We start from the raw sequence: 22,014 nt of genomic DNA, 5'->3' as shown, positions 1-22,014 counted from the left end.
AGTGTATCAGAATGCCCTCTGCTGTACAATTTGTAATATATCCATACAAATGGTCAATTTCAGAGTATAAACATTTAAAATCTTGAAACAAAAAATAAATGTTATGTTGGAAACAAAGCCTATATTTTATAAATGAGAAATTCTGATCTAATATTTTTGGGAAGGGATAAGCACTGGGTGTTATACTGTATGTTGGCAAATTGAATTTAAATAAAATATTTAAAAAATTATTTTTGAAAAGAATCTGAGCAAGATTAAAATTAGTAACTATAAATCATCCTGCCAATGTTGAACATGTCTTTTATAAAAGTATTGAAGGGCAGTCCCAGTGACCCAGCGGTTTAGCGCCACCTTCAGCCCGGGATGTGATCCTGGAGACCTGGGATCAAGTCCCAGGTCAGGCTCCCTGCATGGAGCCTGCTTCTCCCTCTGCCTGACTCTCTGCTTCTCTCTCTCTGTTTGTCGTGAATAAATTAAAAAAAAAAAAGGATTGAAATATTTTTTTTGTATCTTGAAAACATTTTTCTTTGAATTAATACAAGCACCGACAAAAAGCATTATCCAAACAAAATAGAAAATACGTTTTAGCTAAAAATTAATGCCAGAATTTTTTAATGAAGTATATTTAATTTAAGTAGCTAGTAGTGCTCATTTTGGCATCATATATATTAAAATTAGAACAATACAGAATAGATAGGCATGGCCCCTGCACCAGGATGACATGAAAATTCATAATTTAAGTAGCTACCAAAATTCTTATGAGATTATAAAACATATTCAATATTATTTAGCATTACTTTCTGTCTTAAAATCTTGGAAGAGAACATTTCTGCTATCAGACATGGTTGCACTAAATTTTAAAATAAAGAAAACATGGAAGGAAGCAATTAAACATACTTTTATCCATAAATAGCAGCATACCACAATATAATAATCACTATGATAAACAATGTTTACATATATACATTATTTTCCTAAAAACTTGAATACTACATATATCTTGAAGATATGTCTGTTTTTAAAAATCTATGTAAAATTAAATGTATACACTAATATTAAAATGTTTTAAAACAAGCCATAAATATATCCTGTAAATACTTTCACCTTATGCTTAGCTACATATTCTCATTCCTTATTATGTTAATGAAATTCTGAACATTAAATGCAATGTGAAATCTTAAGCTGAGATTTTAGAGTATTAGTTGTTCTTAAGGGTTTCCTGCCCTCCAGTGGTATCTGAATTAACATTTTCACTGCATCTTTCAACATTACAAAGAGAAGACACATTACTTCTACATTTACATTTTGAAATTATATCACACTGTACAGCAGCATCTAATTTTTCTTCCATTACAGGTTCACTGTCTGTTTGCACCCATGCATCACATCTTGCAACCTGAAGAATGCAGTTATCACTGGTTTTGTTTTGCAATATGTGTGTTGAATTACACTGAGACTGTGGAAATTGATCTGTATTATTTTTCATCGAGAAGTGGTGAAGGTTCTCATTTTGGTTTTGATTTTTGGTATTGTTCCTAATAATACTACCATGTGGAAGTTTTGGCATCCCTTCTGGATAAAAATTATTAGTTGTTTCTTTGATTCTGATGGATCTCCTATTTGATTCTTCAATTTGCTGTAATATTTGATCTTCATCTTCAGATGGCTAAAAGAAATTTAGTAATTTTTCTGTAAATTTTTGCTTAAATTTACAAATCATTCAGTCACTTCACAGCATTCTCAAAATTCATTCTATAATAGAAAATTTCAAAATACAGAAGATACTTGGCAGGTTGCAATTCAAAGCTGTTATGCCAACAAACAGTCTTCAAACAGTAATCTACTGCTTTTGAAGGTTCCTCAAAAAATTAAAAATAAAACTACCATATGATCTAGTAGTTCCATTACTGGGCATTTAATCAAAGATTACAAAAACACTAATTCAAAAAGATAAGTGCACCGCTCTGTTTGTTGCAGCATTATTCACAACAGCCAAATTATGGAAGCAGCCCAAGTGTCCAAGGGCAGATGAATAGATAAAGATGTAAGATACATAAATATATATAATGGAATATGACATAACCATAAAAAAGTGAAGCCTTGCTATTTGCAACAACATGAATGGACCTAGAGACTATAATGCTAAACGAAATAAATCAATCAGAGAAACACAAATACCACATGATTTCACTCATGTAAAATTTAAGAAACAAAACAAACGAACAAAGAAAAAGAAAAGATAAACCAAAAAAACAGACTCTTAACTACAAAGGAGAGGTGGGTTGGGGGAATGGGTGAAATATGTAGAGGGGATTAATTGTCATGATGAGCACTAAATAATGTACAGAATTTCTGAATCACTACATTGTACATGTGAAATATAATACTGTATGTTAATTACACTGGAATTAAAATTTTAAAAAATAATAATCTACCACTTCCAAGGAGGTTATGGACTTTTAAAATAGCAAGAACAATAATAATTCTTGTATTAAAAATGCAAAAGAGGGGCACCTGGGTGGCTCAGTTGGTTAAGTATCTGCCTTTGGCTCAGGTCATGATCTCAGGGTCCTAGGATCAGGCTTCCTACTCAGTGGGGAGTCTGCTTCTCCCTCTCCCTCTGCAGTTCCCTCTGCTTGTGCTCTGTGTCAATTTTTTTTTTTAATCTTAAAAATGCAGGCCCTCAGGTGGCTCAGTGGTTGGGCTCAGTCTGCCTTTGGCTCAGGGACTGATTCTGGGATTCCAGGATCCAGTCCCACATCGGGCTTCCCATAGGGAGCTTGCTTCTCTCTCTGCCTGTCTCTGCCTCCCTCTCTGTGTCTCTAATGAATAATTAAATAAAAATCTTTTTTAAAAATCCTCAAAATGCAAAGAGCTAAAAAAGAAAAGGGAAATTTTGTCTCTTATCAGTCCCCATAATAACAAGCTACAATCTCTCTACCCTTTCACAAAGGAATTAATAAACAAATTCTTCAACCATTAACTAAGTCAAAAAGTATCTATATTGTATCTTTTATGGACCCAGTCTCAGGAAAGGTATGATTTAAGGAAGTATCAGCTAACAGGTAATCAAATAGACAAAAGAAAGGTTAAACAAGGATAAATATCTCAGGGCGCCAGGGTGGCCTAGTCTGTTAAGTGTCTAACTCTTGATCTCAGCTCAGGTTCTGATCTCAGGGCTATGAGGGTAAGCCCCACATTGGGCCTACTTAAGAAGAAAAAAAGGATTAAAGAATAAATATTTCAACAGTTATCTAAAAAGTCAAATTTAAAAACTTTTAATAGGTATAAATTTTAATTTGCTAGCTTGAATGTTTCAACTTCATGGAAAACTTATCTTTTAATTACTGAGTAACCAAAATATTTCTAACAAAAATTCTATATAAAAGTACTGATTATTCCGGCTTAAAAAAAAAAATGTCAGTGTTGGGATACCTGGGTAGCTCAGCGGTTGAGTTTCTGCCTTTGGCTACAGGCATGATCCCAGGATCTGGGATCGAGTCCTGCATCAGGCTCCCCACAGGGAGACTGCTTTTCCCTCTGCCTATGTCTCTGCTTGTCTCTGTGTCTCTCATGAATAAATAAATAAATCTTTTTTTTTTTTAAAGTCACTGTTTACATAAAAATACTAAGATGAGGTAGAGGTCTCAGTGGATTGGCACTAAAATAGAAAAAGTAAACCCAAGAAATAGCATTGGGACTGGCTGGGCACACATTTAAAAAAAAAAAAAAAAAACAAGCTCAGGACGCCTGGGTGGGTCAGCAGTTGAGCGTCTGCCTTTGGCTCAGGACGTGATCCCAGGGTCTTGGAATCGAGTCCCACATCAGGCTCCCTGCATGGAGCCTGCTTCTCCCTCTGCCTACGTCTCTGCCTCTCTCTGTGTCTCTCATGAATAAATAAAATCTTTAAAAAAATGAATTTAAAAAAAAAGCAGGCTCATCACTGTTTATTTAAGAAAATATTTTATTTAAGAAAATATTCCTTTAGCATCTGCAGTATGAGTGAAGCAGTCATGGTTGCTGCCCTACTAAAGCACATATTCTCATGGGTGGAAATGATATTAACTGAATAATCATATACATGTATATATAATTACAAATTGATAAAAGCACTATAAAGAACAAGTATGAAGCACTTTGAAAGCATAAGTAAGGGACCTAACTTAGATTGAGGAGCCAAGGAGAGGCTTTTTAGAAAAAGTCACATATCTAAAATGAGACCTGAAGGATAATAAGAGTAAGGTAGAAGAAACAGTTTAATGTACAAAGAAAAGATTTTTTGAAATATCCAAGAAGATATATCAAACAGGAAGGATCTAAATAAGGATCCTGGCTAAAGTGATAAAGTTGAAAATTGTCATGAGACAGATGGCATATGTCAGTGAAATATAGAACATCACCTAGAGTTTAGAGTATAAGTTAAGAGAAGAAAACAGTCCTGCATCAAAACCTAAACATTACAACATTTATATACAGTGAGGGGTGGTAGAGAGTCAGCAAAGGCATAGAGTAGAATTCAAAGAGGTATGAAGGAAATCAAGATAGCATGTTATCAGAAAAGCAAAAAGAAGAAAATGTTTCATAAAAGGAAAATAAATCATTTCTACCAATATTATTAGTTCTCAAAAAATAAAAACTGAAAGTGCCCAATGAATTTGGCAACACAGAGGTCACTGGTGCTCTTCCTTAACAAGAGCAGTTTGGATGGTGAGCCAAAGATGCAATGAAGATGGAAGAATTAATGAAGGAGAATCCATTAAAACGTGTGATCTTTGAGAAATGCAGCACTTCTACTCAGGACATAACACGTCACTCCAATTTATTCAGATTACATTAATCAACATCTTATAGTTTTCTTCACGTAAGTCTTCAGTTTTTTTCTATGTATTCTTAGTTGTTTTAGGTTTCAATTATTGTGAGTGGGTTCTTTTAAAAAGCATTTTAAAAGAAATACAACTTTATAATGTATAGACACACATATCTTGATAAGAGTAGCTTTTGTTAAAATAAACATTTTTATAAATGTGAATGAATGATACTCATTTACATTTCAATTTTACATTTGTTTATTAAGCTTATTACATTTTAAATATTTTTTTTAAGATTTTATGTATTTATTCATGAGAGACACAGAGATAGAGAGAGGCAGAGACATAGGCAGAAGGAGAAGCAGGCTCCATGCAGGGAGCCATGTGGGACTTAATCCCGATACTCCAGGATCATGCCCTGGGCCAAAGGTAGGCACTCAACCACTGAGCCACCCAGGCTTCCCATTTTAAATATTTTAAAGTATTTTCTTTACACATATCTACTACTTATTGACAATTATTTTTTTCAGAATGTAAAGGTAAACAATGAGAAATACAAGTAACTCCAAATTAGAAGAACATAAACTAATAAGCAAAAAGAAAAGTAACTTACCATCTCTGAACTAGAACTGAAGCAACTATCTGTTGGCCTTGGAGAGTAATAGGTAGACTGACTACTCTGTGAAGAATCAAGATCTGAAAATAAAGGTTTAATTGATGAAGAATGGTATTTATTAATGCTCCACAAAATATATACACACAGGCAGAAGATATTTGTTGGTGAAATAAATTTAGCTAACATAAAAATTTTTTAAGGTTTTTATTTATTTATTTGACAGAGAGACAGAGATAGCAAACGAGATAGCACAAGCAGGGGGAGTGCCAGAGGGAGAAGCAGGCTCCCTGTTGAGGAGGGAGCCCAATATGGTACTCAATTCCAGGACCCTGAGATCACGACCTGAGCTGAAGGCAGACACTTAACTATCTGAGCCACTCAGGCTCCTCTAGTTAACATCTATAGAGCACTTTAAAGTGTGCAAAAACAAGTTAAAATCTTATATGCTTGGCAGCTTGCATCTCTGACAGGATATTATGGGCTTATTCTACACCTAAAATCATTGTATCTCTAAATAAAGTAAGAGTATATAATTTAAGGGAAGAAAAGAGAATAAAGAAAATTGGATTGATTTTTTTTTCCAATATATGAACCACTTTTTATGAACAAATAATTTAAAGTGTCAACTGCAGGAAGGAAGAATAAGACAAGTATATTACATCCCAAGGTGCCAGATATTTGCTAATCCAGTAAATGAAGATTCATTGTGCAATGAAAACTGTATGAAAAAAAATCAATTCAAAGCATCCAGTATGATATTCTCTCATTATCTGCTTAATATGTTCTCTTATGAATGCAAGTACACTTTAAAAATGCACCTGAGAAGTAGGTTATGACCCCCTATAATGTAAAAATACTATAAATCAACAGTAGCTTCAACTACTCCTCTCCTTGTTTATGAAAATGGGTTTGCTATCAAAAAAAGCACAAAATAATGGAATGTGGAGCAACAACTCATATCAAACCACATTCCCTCCTCTATGCAATAAACTATAAGTACTATCTATTCATGTCTCAGATCAGGACTAATGCTCTCTGTAACAGAATCTAACCAGTCAGCTTAGAGAGACAACTTAGGTGAACTCTGATATCCTTAGTTCATCATTCTAGAAGGAAATTCATACCTCTGTGGATCAGGTTTTTCTTGATAGTGGAAAGCAGAGTACAGAAAAGTGAATGGTAGATTTTACTAACATCATAATCTAAAAGCATTCTCCCTCGTAAGGTTCATTCACTTCATAAGTACAGTAAACCAGAGTCATTAGAAGACAAATGTCTTTTGAATGAGTATCTGACCTATAGCAGTGTAAGAAAAGATATACAGATCGAAATGTCAATTCAGATTAACACTTACTGAGTAATTGCCTTATGTAAGGCACTGTAATAGTAGGGAAACATGACAGGTCTACAATGCTCAAAGTGTTCAGAATCTTTTGGTGGAGAAAAACATACTGTTTAAAAGAAAAAGTCACAAAATTAGGTGCAACAACAGAAGTCACAGAAGGCACAAAAGTAATAGCTTGAGGGGATGAGCACTCGGTGTTATACTAGATGTTGGCAAACTGAATTTAAATAAAAATTTTTTTAAAGAAAGTAATAGCTAAGTGTGGTGAGCTCTGAAGAAAAAGTTGGGAAGAACTACAGAAAAACACAGTATAGGGGTCCCTGAGTGGTTCAGTTGGTTAGATGCCCAACTCTTGATTTTGGCTCAGGTCATGATGTCAGGATCGTGGGATTGAGCTCCACATGGGGCTCTGTGCTCAGCTCAGAGTCTGCTTGTCCCTCTCTCTTTCTCAAATTAACTGATTCTTAAAATCTTAAAAAAATAAAAAGCATAAAGAATAGGTTTTGAAAACTAAATAAATTTTCTAGAGAGACAAGATGAAAAACAGCATATGGAATAGAAGAAAAAAGTATACGGATACACTTTAGTACTAAAGGAATTTGCATTTTAATTACCTACCAAGGCATCTGAGGATAGATTAAGGAAGGGTGAGACCAGATAAAAGCAAGTCAGTTAGAAAATTAATTCAATAAATTCGTTATAAAGTGATGAGGATCTGCAATAAAGCAGTAAGACGGGGGCAGAAAAGAGACCAGAGATTCAAAACATTTATCTATCTATCTATCTATCTATCTATCTATCTATCTATCTATCGTTAGAAGATTCACCAAAAAAATGTCTAAGTTAGAACATAAATCATGTCGGGGAGGCTGCAGAATAAAAGGCACATTTCTGGTAGGACTGCCAAATGGTATGACAGGGAATTTGGAAATATCTATCAAAAAAACTAATGTATGGGGTGCCTGGCTGGCTCAGTCCATTGGGTATTTGACTCTTGATCTCAGCTCATGTCTCAATTTCAGAGTTGTGGGTTTGAGCCCCATGCTGGGCTTTACACTGGGCATGGAGCCTACTTTAAAAAAGTAAAAAAAAAAAAAAAAAAAAAAAAAAAAAAAAAAAAACAGAAACCAACGTATCTCCCCTATGACTCAGTAATCCCACTCTTAGAAATTACCCCAAAAATGCACCTCCACAATTAAGGAACATGTGCATAATGTTGTTCACTACAACATTATTTGTAAGAACAGAATACTGGAAACAACTCAAATGTCCATCAACAGGGCATTCATTGAATAAAGTATAATTCATCCACATAATGGATTACTACATGGTCATAAATAAAGAATGATAGAATGTCTAACACTAACATGGAGAACACTATAGGATGCTCTATTAAATTAATCAATTTAATTAATTTATAAAATATTCTATATTAAATAAAATATCCAGTATTACATTCAGAGTGAGAAAGGCAAGAACCAAAATTCATGTGTATATGTGCACTTATATATTTTTGGGCTTTATTTTGGTGGGGGGGAAAGCTGGAATGATAAACCATAAACCAACACCAACACGAAAAGAGCTACTCATACTATACAGAAGGAAATAGAGCAGCAAAAATAGGGACAGAAACCAAACCAATGTGTTACATATTCAAAAGATTAAACAGATTTTAAAAGAAAAAACCCATTAAAATTTCTAGATTTCCAGGCAGCCCGGGTAGCTTAGCAGTTTAGCGCCGCCTTCAGCCCAGGGCCTGGTCCTGGAAACCCGGGATCAAGTCCCACATCAGGCTCCCTGCAAGGAGCCTGCTTCTCCCTCTGCCTGTGTCTCTGCCTCCCCCCCCCTCTCTCTCTGTGTCTCTCATGAATAAATAAAAATCTTTAAAAATTTTTTTCTAGGTTTCCTATTGGACTAGATATACTAAACAATCATTCTATCAGAGACTATATAAAAACTGTCAGAAACTTTTGCCCAGGGCAGCCCTGGTGGTGCAGCGGTTTAGCGCTGCCTGCAGTCCAGGGTGTGATCCTGGAGACCCAGGATTGAGTCCCACGTCAGGCTCCCTGCATGGAGCCTGTTTCTCTCTCTGCCTGTGTCTCTGCCCCTCTCTCTCTGAATAAATAAATTAAAAATCTTTAAAAAAAATTTAAAAAAAGAAACTTTTGCCCATAAAAATATCGCAAAGAATAAAGAGATCACTCAAACATGAAGTATTTGCTACATATAGGTCTACAAGCAATTAATATCTAGGATCTACAAAAAATATATAGGATATACAGGATATATATAGATATATAAGATACATCCCATAAGAAAAGCTGAATTTCTTAAAAGAAACATGGGCAACAGACATGAAAGGCATTTCACAGATGGAACAGGAATGGTCAATCGACCTAATTAATAATTAGAGAAATATAAATTAAAATTACAGTGAGATTCCACATTGCCAACAATGATAAAAAGCTGACCCAGAGTTAGAATATGTAAAAACTAAGATTCCTACCTCTTGCTAGTGAAAGTTTAAAATGACACAATAACTTTGGAAAATAATTTTGCATTACTTTGAAGATGTGAAGATGTGCATATCATATGAACTACGTATCATAGAGGAAATTTTTATACATGTGTGCCAGGAGAAATATCAAGAATTGCCAAAGCAGCACTGTTTATAATAACAAAATATTCAAACAACCTAAGTAATCACTGCCAGAGTATGTATAAATAAGATGTAGTACCACATTCACAAGATAGAAGACTGTATAGTAGTAAATAATGAAATGTACTAGAGTCACAACTATCAAAGTACACAAGCCTCAAGATATATTACTGGGTAAACAACCAAAAAAATTGCAGAAAAATATGTAGTCTGTCTCAATCTGTAGAAAGTTCAAAACCAAGCAATGGAAAAGACTGCATGGGAGATCACAAAAATAAATTCAGGATAATAGTTACCTCTAGAGGGCAGGATAGGAAATGCAATTGAGAAGAGCTTCCAAAGTACTGATTCTACATTATTTCTTAAGCTACAAAGTACATACAAGGGTATCGGTTTTATTATTCACGAAACTATATATACATTATATATACTTAAGTATAATATATTTTCTCAAAGGTAAGAGCAATTTTAAAGAACCAGTTGCACTGCTAGTATATTCTAAGATATCTATGAAATATTTGCTAGCAAAAATCTGGGGGGAAAAGCCACTTAATTGTCATTTAAATGTTAGTTGTCTTTTTTCTTTAAGAATAAAATTTACTTATAGTTACAGTGACAGATTTTTGTAGATGTTGGTCTGTCTTTTAAAGAAGAGGTTCCTCCTCCTTCCATCAGAATCTAGAAGAAAAACAAAATTTTAACAACTCCCAAGTTTATAAAGAGTTAACCCATTCATATTTCCCTTTTAATCTCACCAATTCATTTTATGTACTTTTCTATTACTTTAATTCAACAAAGATGATCTTATAACTATGAAGAAAATTGCCTGTGATAAATAAAATAAAATTTAAATGCATTTTGAAAACAGCAAGCAACAGAACAGACACTTGCCAAAAAAAGTGATGAAAAGGCCTGAGGTAATCATAAGTAAATGCAGTTCAAAGAGACAGAAATATTAAAGCAATATGGATATTTATTCTGTTCTCTATCTCTAATTTCTTAAGTTGGATATCAGTTTATGTATTTTTAGGTTTTTTTAAATAATAAACGCGCCCATGAAGTATCAATTTTCTGTAGAACAAACCACTGGTTTTTGTTTCATCAATTTCTATATAATTTCTAATTTATTTTCATTTTCCATTTTCTCTTTTTCTTTTAAAAACCCAGAGTGTGTAATTTCCAAAAAAGTAAGGGAGGTTAAGCATCTTTTGTTGTTGTTGATTTCTAATGAATTATTAGAAAATGCAACTATGAATCTCTGCTTAGACAAATCTCAAACTTCCTTTATGGCTTACTACATGAATTATATTTGCAAATGTATCGTGGACCTAGAAAAATATATGCTTTCTGTTGGTTAAGATAACAGTGCTTTAATAAAGACAGGTAGGATAAAGGAGAAACTGTCCAGCTGTTCACCAAACTCTTTCCCTTTCCTCTTGGGCATACAGCTAGAACTACATTCCCTAACCTCCCTTGGAGTTGGTTTGGAAATGTGATTTAAGTTCTGGTCAGAGGCAAAAGTGGTATACACCACTTACTACTCAAAGCCCATAAAGATTTTCTCCAGAATCCTCTACTCCCCCCCCCCTTTTTGCTATCTGATATCAACATACACTATAAATGTGGAAACCACCCGTTAAAGAAAGCAAAGTCCCCATCAGCTTGGGGTCCTGAATAACTTTATGGAACAGAGCCTCTTCTCTAACCCCGCTATTCAATCATTTAAAAAGTATCATACGCTCAACTCTTAAAATACTCAAGCTCGAAATTTGTACCACAACATACAAGTTGAGACAGCTATACAGACCCCAAGGCAAATACATACACAATACCTACCTTAGATCTGTTTATACAGGATAAATGACAGAAAAAACCATCCCAAAGAGAAGATACTAAATTATCCAAAGAATTTCCTCCACACCCCCAGGAGAGCAAGCCTTCACAATGCCTGCCAAGCTGGATTTCATAATTGGTATGGATCAACAAACTCCGTATTTCCTCTTCTGTTTTCTGAATGAGTTTTCTATTGCATTTATATTGTCTTTGCTCTGAGACTATATATTTTGTGTACCTTTTATTATATGTTTCTTCTTTAATTTTATGATTATTCTACATTTCTTAAAAAATACAGATTATTTTCTAATTTAATATTCTTTGAATCTTGATTTCTAAAAGATCGGCTTCTTTATATTTATTAATTGCTAAGCAAATTTCATTCTTTACATGTTATGTTTACCATTTATGTAGAAGTGTCATTTTATTTTTTCCCCCCTCATCAGGTTTCCCAGTGACATTACAAATTCTTTGAATTCTGAAGTTCCTCCACTGTCTCCTCCAAGTCTCCTCCTCCAATGTCTCCATTTCTTTAGTGATTACCTTCTCATTTTCAACAATCATATTTAAACCTTATTTCTCTACTGCTTTAAAAGTAAATAGGTTCTGGGGCACATGGGTGGCTCAATCAGTTAAGTGTCTGCCTTCAGCTCAGATCATGATCTCAGGGTCCTGAGATTAAACCCTGCCTAAGGCTGCCTGCTCAGAAGGGAGGGGAGTGTGCTTCTTCCCCTCTTTCTCCCCTCCCTCCACCCCACACTCATGCTCTCTCTCACTCTCTCTCAAATAAAGTATTTTTTAAAAACAAACCAAAAAAAGTAAATAGGTTCTAATTCAAGATGGCAATGTAGAAGGATACTTAATTTACATCCTCCCACAGACACATCAAATCTACAGCTACATACAGAACAATTTCCTCTAAAAGAAACCAAAGAGCTAGCCAAAAAGACTCCTTCTAATTAGGAAAACATGAAAAAAACACACATTAAAACAAATTGGGGGTACCTGGCTGGCTCAGTCAGAAAAACATGACACTCTTGATCTTGGTGTCATAAATTCAAGCCCCACTTTGGTTTAGAGATTACTCAAAAATAAATAACTTAAAAAAAAAAAAAGAAAAACCTTTTTAAAAAAAGTTATTAAAAAAAAGTTCAAGAGGCTAAGGCACAATTTCACCACAAACCTCATTACGAGCAAGCAACCCATAATTGGAAGGGAACTCACAACTCTAAAATTCCTCCAGAAGAGCAAGTGGTTTGAACACTACAACTGATACCCAAACTTTTAAGACCTGCACCTGACAGACAAAACCCCAAAATATCAAGCTCTATAAGTCAACAGGGCTATGTCTGTGAGACCAACAAGGCTACATGTAGCACACTGAGCAGCAGTTTCTTAACAAGCTCTCAGAGGCTCACTCTTTCTACAACTCAAGAGGCTAGAACTGAGGCAGTTCACTTAAATACCCAGTTTTTTTTTTTTTTTGTGAAAGAAGCCTATTATCTTACCTTCATAGCAACAGCCCAAGGGATAGACTTCTAATTAAACTCACATCTAAGGACAAATTAATCCTCTCCAGAGACCTCAAGAGGCTGAGCACTATCTTTATGCTCACCCTCTAATCAGCTCCAGTCACCAGCATCAGTAAGGAGACTGTGCACATGTCTGGTACCCTGGTTTTTGTGGCTGCTGCTCATGGGATGCCGCCTAATTACTTAGCTCTGGCAGCCAACAGGTCCCAGATCTCGGCCTTACATTTGAAGGTCCCATACGACTGTTACAAATAGAGAAATAATTCTGAACCAGCCACCTCCAGGGGATAGGACAGAGACACAACACACTAAAATGCAACCCCAATCTTTCTGTGAAAGAGGCCTATATGATTATCTTAAATCTTCAGCCTGAGGGCTTCTAATTTAACACACAACTAGGAGCCACCCACAATCATCTCCAGATTCTGTGGAAGTTACCAGGTACCATCTTCATACTCACTTTGCCCTACCCCAGACTGCTGGTGTCTCCATGAAAGGAGCTTGTACAAACACCCAGCATCCCAGCTTTTGTAGTAGCCTAGTTCTGGTGGCCAGGAAGGCTTAGCTTCACAAATTCAATGGGATGACAGCCTACAAAGAGACACTTCTTAAGTGGCTATCACACCAGGGCTTAGTGCAGAGGGGATAAGATGCCCATCTCAAAGTCTTGCTATGAAAGAGGTATAGCTGCCTACTTTAAAAGCTCCCACCTAAGGGTACAGCTTCCAATAAAACTGAATCTGAGTCCTGAGATCCTTCCCACTGGGATACTGGCAGGTTTTGGCATAGCCTCAACTACTGGGAACTACTAAAAATAAAGTAGACTACTTGGAAAATCAAAAAGGTTTGAGAGACAACCAAGAGATAGGACAGGGTTTTATTTCGTACTCAAGGCCCCACCTTCAAGACTAAAAGAGGTGTGTTTTATCTAACACACAGAAACCAACAGAGTCAAAGCAAATGAAGAGACAGAACAGTATGTTCCAAACAAAAGAACACAATAAAGCTTCAGAAAAAGACTTCAGTGAAATGAAGATAAATTATTTTCCTGATAAGAGTTCAAAATAACAGTTGTAAAAATGCTTTCACTGAGGTCAGGAGAACAATGCAAGAACCAAATGAGGATGTCAAGAAAGAAGCAGAAAATATAATAAAAGTTCCAAACAGAAATCACAAAGCTGAAGAATACAGTAACTGAACTGAAAAATATAATAAAAGGAATAAAGAAAAGTTGATGAAAGCCAAAGAAAGGATCAGGAACTCAAAGAACTCAAAGGGCAGTGGAATTTGTTAAAGCAGAGGAACAACAACAAAAAGGAATTAAAAAAGTGAAAATAACATAAGGGACTTATGAAACAGTATCAGATAAACCAGTATTTGTATTATGGGAGCCCCAAAAGGAAAAGGGAGACAGGGATAGAAAATTTACTTGAAATTATGGCCCAAAACGTCCCTAACCTGGGGAAAGAAACAGAGTTCCAAATAAGCTGCACCCAAAAGAAACCATACCAAGACACATAATTAAATCATCAAAAGATAACAAGGAGATAATTTTAGAAGAAGCAATAAAAAAACAACTTGTTTTATCCAGGTAACGCCCATAAGACTATTATCAGATTTTTCAATAGAAACTTTGCAAGCCAGAAGAGAGTGGCATGATATATTCAAAGTGCTGAAAGGGAAAACAACCAGTCAAGAATATTCTACCCAGCAAAGCTGTCCTTCAAAATAGGAGCAATAAAGAGTTTCCAAATAAGCATAAAGCTAAAGGAATTCATCACCAATAGACTTGGCTTTACAAGAAATCTGAAAGGGATTTCTTGAAGCTGAAATAAAAGGTATCAACTAGTAACAGGAAAACATGAAAGTATAAATCTTACTGGTAAAGACAAATATATACTAAAATTCAAAATAATGTTATAAAGGTGGTGGGTTAATTACTTACAAAGCTAGTATGAAGATTAAAGACAGAAGTAGTAAAAATAACTACAATAATTTGTTAACAAATGTGTAAGACAAAAAGAAGTTGTAACACCAAAAACATAAAATGTTTGGGAGGGTAATCAAACTATAGAGTTTTAGAATGCATTGGAACTTACATTTTTATCAACTTTAAATGGACTGTTATCAGTAGAAATTGTTTTATATAAGCCTCATGGTAACCCCAAAGCCAAAATCTATAGTAAATAAACAAGATATACAAAAAAAAAGGAATCTAAGCCTAACATTACAGAAAGTCATCAAATCACAAAGGAACAGGAACAGAGCAAGAGAAAAAGAAACAAAGGAATTACACAACAGTCAAAATATGTTGAAAAAAAGGCAATAAGCCTGAATCTATCAATAATTACTTTAAATATAACTGGACTGGGATCCCTGGGTGGCGCAGCGGTTTGGCGCCTGCCTTTGGCCCGGGGCGTGATCCTGGAGACCCGGGGTCGAATCCCACATCAGGCTCCCTGCATGGAGCCTGCTTCTCCCTCTGCCTGTGTCACTGCCTCTCTGTCTCTCTCTGTGTGACTATCATGAATAAATAAATAAAATCTTTAAAAATATATATATATAACTGGACTAGATTTCCCCAATCAACAGATACAGAGTGGCCAAATGGATTTAAAAAAAAAAAAAAGAACCATTCATATGCTGTGTTCAAAGGACTCATTTCATATATAAGGACACGTACAGGCTGAAAGTGAAAGGATGGAAAAAGATATTTCATGAAAATGAATACCAAAAGAAAACTAGAGTAGGTTACACATAGACAAAGCAGACTTTAAAATGAGACTATAACACGAGACAGAGAAGGTTATTATATAATGAAACAGGAGTAAATCTAAGCAGAGGACATAACATTTGAAAATATATAAACACCCAACATAGGAGTATTGAAATATATAAAGCAAATATGAACAGACTCAAGAAATAGTAATGCATTAATAGTTGGGAACTTGAATATCCCACTTTCATCAATGGATAGATCCTCCAAAATAGAAAATCAGTACTTAAGGAAACATTGGCCTTAAATGCCACTTTAAACCAAATGTATTAAACATATATACAGAGCATTTCATCCAAAAGCAAGAGCATACACATTCTTTTTTTTTTATATATATACACATTCTTCTTTTTTTTTTTTTAAAGATTTTATTTATTCATAGAGACAGAGGGAGAGAGGGGCAGAGACACAGGCAGAGGGAGAAGCAGGCTCCATACAGGAAGCCTGATGTGGGACTCGATCCCGGGTCTCCAGGATCACACCAGGCTGCAGGTGGCGCTAAACCGCTGCGCCGCCAGGGCTGCCCTATACACATTCTTCTTAAGCACATATTGAGTATTTACCATGACAGATGGTATTCTGGGCCAAAAAAACAAGTCTTAATAAATTCAAGAAGATTAAAATCACATAAACCATGTTTTCAAACCATAATAGTATGAAAATAAAAATTACCAGAAGGAAACTGGAAAATTCATAAATATATGGAGATTAAACATGCTCCTAAACAACCAATGACTGAAAAAATTAAAAAAATATTTTAAGTATCTTGACACAAATAAAAATGGAAATACAAAATACCAAAACTCTGACATGCAACAAAAACAGTTCTAAATGGGAAGTGTGTGGTGACAAGCACCTTATTAAGAAACAAGAAAGATCTCAAACAACCTAACTTTATACCTCAAGAAACTAACAAACTGAACCTACAGTTAGTAGAAGAAAGCAAATAACAAAAATCAGAGTGGAAATATATAAAGGAGAAACTGAAAAGACAATAGAAAAGATTAATGAAACTAAGAGCTGGGGCTAGTTTCCAAGATCTATAAAGAATTTATTAAACTCAACACCAAAGAAACAAACAATCCAATCAGGAAATGGGCAAAAGACATGAAGAGAAATCTCACAGAGGAAGACATAGACATGGCCAACATGCACATGAGAAAATGCTCTGCATCACTCGCCATCAGGGAAATACAAATCAAAACCACAATGAGATACCACCTCACACCAGTGAGAATGGGGAAAATTAACAAGGCAGGAAACCACAAATGTTGGCGAGGATGCAGAGAAAAGGGAACCCTCTTACACTGTTGGTGGGAATGTGAAATGGTGCAGCCACTCTGGAAAACTGTGTGGAGGTTCCTCAAAGAGTTAAAAATAGACCTGCCCTACGACCCAGCAATTGCACTGTTAGGGATTTACCCAAAAGATTCAGATGAAATGAAACGCCAGGACACCTGCACCCCGATGTTTATAGCAGCAATGTCCACAATAGCCAAACTGTGGAAAGAACCTCAGTGTCCATCGAAAGATGAATGGATAAAGAAGATGTGGTTTATGTATACAATGGAATATTACTCAGCCATTCGAAACGACAAATACCCACCATTTGCTTCAGTGTGGATGGAACTGGAGGGTATTATGCTGAGTGAAGTAAGTCAGTTGGAGAAGGACAAACAGTGTATGGTCTCATTCATTTGGGGAATATAAATAATAGTGAAAGGGAATATAAGGGAAGGGAGAAGAAATGTGTGGGAAATATCAGAAAGGGAGACAGAACATAAAGACTCCTAACTCTGGGAAACGAACTAGGGGTGGTGGAAGGGGAGGAGGGTGGGGGGTGGGGGTGAATGGGTGACGGGCACTAAGGGGGGCACTTGACGGGATGAGCACTGGGTGTCATTCTGTATGTTGGTAAATTGAACACCAATAAAAAATAAATTTATTTTAAAAAAAGGAAAAAGAAAAGAAACTAAGAGCTGGTTGTTTGAAAAGATTTAAAAAAATTGACAAACTGTTAGCTATGCTTAAAAGGGAAAAAAGAAAGAGAACTCAAAATCAGAAATGAAAGAGGAGATGTTATAACTGATTATAAAGAAAAACAGATCACAAGAGACTACTAAAAACAATGATAAATCAACAAACTAAATGACCCAGAAGAAATTAATAAAATTCTTAGAACATATAACCAACCTATCAAGACCGATTAAGAAATCAAAAATATGAATACACCAATTACTAGTAAAGAGACTGAATCAGTAATCAAAAACTTCCCAACATGCAAAAATCCAGAACCAATGGCTTCCTTGAATTCTATCAAACTACCAAACATTTTAAAAAGAATTACTATCAATCCTCAAACTCTTCCAAAAAATAGAGGAGAAAGAAATACTTCCAAACTCATTTTATAAAGCCAGCATTATCTGATACAAAAACCAGAAAAGGACACTATAAAAAAAGAATTATAGGACAATATCCTCTAATAAACATAGATTCAAAAGTCTTTGAAAATATTTGCAAACTATATTTAGCAATACATTAAAAGGATAATACACCATGATCGAGTGGGATTTATTCTAGGATTGTAAAAAGATGGTTCAACACTAAAGGATAAAAATCCTATGATCATCTCAAAAGATGCAAAAAAGGCATCTGACAAAATTTAACATCCAATCATGATTAAAATTTACAACAAAAGATTATAGAGGGAATATACATCAACAGAATAAAAATCATACAAGTTAAGCCTACAGCTAACATCATACTCAAGGGTAAAATGATGCAAGTTTTCCATTTAAGATCAGGAACAACACAAAGATGTCTACTCTCACTACTTTTATTCAACATAATACTAGAAGTCTTAGAGCAATCAGGCAAGAAAAAGAAAAGGCATCAAAAGCAGAAAGGAACAATTAAAATTATCTTCCTTTGCAGATAACACTCTATATAAAACACCCTAAATCACCAAAAAACTGTTAGAAATAATAAATTCAGTAAAGTTGCAGGTTACATAATCAACATACAAAATCAGTTGCATTTCTATACACTAATAATGATCAGAGAAATTAAGAAAACAATACCATTTATAACTGTATCAAAAAGGATAAAATATCTAGGAAAAAAAAATGAACCAAAGAGTAAAAGATATGTACACAGAAAACTGTAAGATACTGATGAAAGAAACTGAAGACCCGGGCAGCCCGGGTGGCTCAGTGGTTTAATGCCGACTTCAGCCCAGGGTGTGATCCTGGAGACCGGGGATCAAGTCCCACATTGGGCTCCCTGCATGGAGCCTGCTTCTCTCTCTGCCTGTGTCTCTTCCTCTCTCACTCTCTCTGTGTCTCTCATGAATAAATAAATAAAATCTTAAAAAAAAAAGAAAGAAAATGAAGACCCAAATAAATGGAAAGATAATCTGTGCTCATGAATTGAAGAATTTATCTTGTTAAAATGTCCATACTACCCAAAGCAGATCCAAAAAATCCCTATCAAAATTCCAATGATATTCTTCACAGAAATACAAACAAATAATCCTAAAGTCTGTATGGAACCATAAAAGACCCTGAATAGCCAAAGCAATCTTGAGAAAGAAGAACAAAGCAAGAAGCATCCATTTCCTAATTTCAAACAATATTAGAAAGCTACAGTAATCAAAACAGTACGGTACTGGCATAGAAAACAAGCACAGACCAATGGAACATAATAAAAAACCAAGAAGAAAATACGTACAGAATGGCCAATTAACTCACAACAGAGGAGCCAAAAATGTACAATAGGGAAAGGGAAGTATTTCCAATAAATAGTGCTTGGAAAACTGGATAGCTACATGCAAAAGAATGAAAGTGGACTTCTATCTTACACCATACACAAAAATGAACTCAAAATGGAATAAAGACTTGAATATAAGATCGAAACCATAAAGCTGTTAGAAGAAAACATAGGGGGTAAAGTTCCTTTACAATGATTTTTTTTTATTTGACACTAAAAAACAAATGCAATTAAAAAGTGAAACTAAATAAGTGAAACTACATCAAACTAAAACACTTCTGCACAGGAAAGGAAACCATCAACAATTTGAAAAGGCAACATACAGAATGGGACTAAATATTTGTAAACCATTTATCTGATAAGAGGTTATATCCAAAACATAAAGAACTCATATGACTCAAAGCAAAATACCAACAGTCTAATTAAACAATAGGCAGAGGAACTGAACAGACTTTTACCCAAAGAAGACATACAGATGGCCAACAGGTACAAAAGTGTGGGTTTTTTGCTCATTTTTTACATTCCACATGTAAGTGAAATCATATGGTATTTGTCTTTCTCTGATTTATTTCACTTAGCATAATACTCTATAGATTCATCCATGTTGTCACAAATGGCAAGATATCATTCTTTTGTATGGCTGAGTAATATTCTATTGTGTGTGTGTGTGTGTGAATAAACACACGTATATACATACTACAATTTCTTATTCATTCATCTATACAAGGACATTCAGGTTGCTTCCGTATCTTGGCTATTATATATAATGCAATAAACATTGGGATGCATGTATCTTTTCAAATTAGTGTTTTTGTTTTCTTTAGGTAAATACCCAGTAATGGAATTACCGGACTATACAGTATTTCTATTTTTACTTTTTTAAGGAACTTCCATACTGTTTTCCATAGTGGTTGCAGCAATTTATATTCCTACCAACATGTTTGTGCCTGATATTTTCAGAAACATACCAAAAAGGAGTCATTTAGAGGTCCTTGTCTTAAATTATAAACAGCACCCCAATTAAATTCAGCTGTATTTTGCTCACAGTACATGATAGAATGTATAAGTACACTGAACCTACAGCTAAATGACTGGCTATTTGGATGAGTTTGATGTGTATTTTATGAAACTGCATTCTCTACTAAGCAGTAAAAAATCAGTCTTAGGTACCAGTAGAACCCAAGTATTAAGTAAATCAAAGAATCTTTACGTCTGTAATTCAAGTTAATCTTTCAACAGTTAAAACTGGAGGGCAGGAACTCTCATAGGCAACTTTTAAATTTGCAGTTGAGGCTTCAGGGCAGAAAACCAGAAGTTTTGCACATACTGCACATTAAAAAATATTTTTAGGGAGTGTATTTTCAATATAAAATGTTAAAATTAATGCTCCACATCTTTACTAGCACTTGTTATTTCTTGTCTTTTTGATACTGGCCATTCTGACTAGTATGAAATAATATCTCATACTGGTTCTGATTTGCATTTCCCTGATGATTAGTGATGCTAAGCATCTTTTCATATGCTTGTTGGCTATCTGTCTGTCTTCTTTGGAAGAATGTCTATTCAGGTTATCTGCTCATTTTTAAATCAGATTTTTTACTTTCTTGGAGCTAAGTTGTATCAGTTCTTTATGTATTTTGGATATTAACTCCTTATTGCATAATTGTAAATATCCTCTTTTACTAAGTAGGTTGCCTTTTACTTTCTTGGTGGTTTCCTTTGCTGTGCAAAAGCCTTTTATTTGGGTGTATTTTAATTCATTTTTGCTTTTGCTTCCCTTGCCTGAGGAAACATAGCCATAAATATGTTGCTAATGCCAAGAAGAACAAAACTGAAGATATCACAAGCTCAGATTTCAAGATACACTACAAAGCTACAGTAATCAAAAAGTATGGTACTGGCACAAAAACAGACACATACATCAATGGAACAGAGTAGAATGCCCAGAAATAAACCCATATCTATATGGCCAATTAATCTACAATAAAGGGGTTAAGAATATAGAATAGGGAAGAGTCATACCAATAAATGATATTTGGAAAATATCTTGCCAAAAAATAAAACTGGACCACTTTTCCTAAACCATACATAAAAATGAACTCAAAATGGATTAAAGACCTAAGTGTGGGAACTAAAACCATAAAACCCCTAAAAGAAAACTTAAAGTGCTTTTTACTAAGTTCAAACTGCCTTTTGTAAAAATCCCAGTTGCATCAATGTTCTAAATGCACTAGGTTTTTTGTTTTATTCTAGTTACTAGATTATAGTTTCCTAAAAGTAGGTTCCATGTCCTTTCATCTCTATACCTTTCTGAGTCTCTTGCATAATAGAATATGAGCTTCAGAAGAATGAAAATTTTGTTTTTTCACCACTGTACTGATGAAATAATAAATGTAGAAACTGAGTGTAGAAATAAATACTCAATAAATTCTATTAAAGGAATTCATAATATGCAGTCAATGCACATTTTGAAGATAAAAAGAAAAAACAATTAGTATAGTTGAAAATACAGTGTCAAATAAGAGTCTGAAGGGGTGCCTAGGTGACTCAGTCAGTTGAGTGCCAGAATCGATTTTGGCTCAGGTCATGAACTCAGGGTCTTGGGATCAAGTCCTGCAACGGGGGCCTCCTGGTCAGTGAGGAGTCCGCCTTGTCCCTCTACCTCTACTCCTCCCCT

At 34.8% G+C, this 22,014-nt stretch overlaps 1 protein-coding gene and 1 pseudogene across 1 annotated transcript in view; one reads left to right on the top strand and one right to left on the bottom strand.

The window, feature by feature from the left end:
* Nucleotides 1-291: 291 nt before the first annotated feature.
* The window catches only part of CUNH12orf40 (chromosome unknown C12orf40 homolog), a 58,067-nt gene continuing 36,344 nt past the window's right edge, over nucleotides 292-22,014 (bottom strand). Inside the window, exons 11-13 of the mRNA XM_055318523.1 lie at nucleotides 10,040-10,106; nucleotides 5,422-5,504; nucleotides 292-1,666 (exon numbers count right to left, since the gene is read on the bottom strand). Of these exons, the coding sequence (XP_055174498.1) occupies nucleotides 1,199-1,666; nucleotides 5,422-5,504; nucleotides 10,040-10,106 (618 nt within the window). The 3' untranslated portion in view covers nucleotides 292-1,198. The remainder of the gene's footprint in view (nucleotides 1,667-5,421; nucleotides 5,505-10,039; nucleotides 10,107-22,014) is intronic.
* On the top strand, nucleotides 645-758 carry LOC129505727 (U6 spliceosomal RNA; annotated as a pseudogene).

Source organism: Nyctereutes procyonoides, unplaced genomic scaffold, assembly GCF_905146905.1.
Source record: "Nyctereutes procyonoides isolate TBG_1078 unplaced genomic scaffold, NYPRO_anot_genome, whole genome shotgun sequence".
Taxonomy (NCBI): domain Eukaryota; kingdom Metazoa; phylum Chordata; class Mammalia; order Carnivora; family Canidae; genus Nyctereutes; species Nyctereutes procyonoides.
The sequence above is the reverse complement of the archived record's forward strand: the minus strand, read 5'-3'. Positions and strand labels throughout refer to the sequence as shown.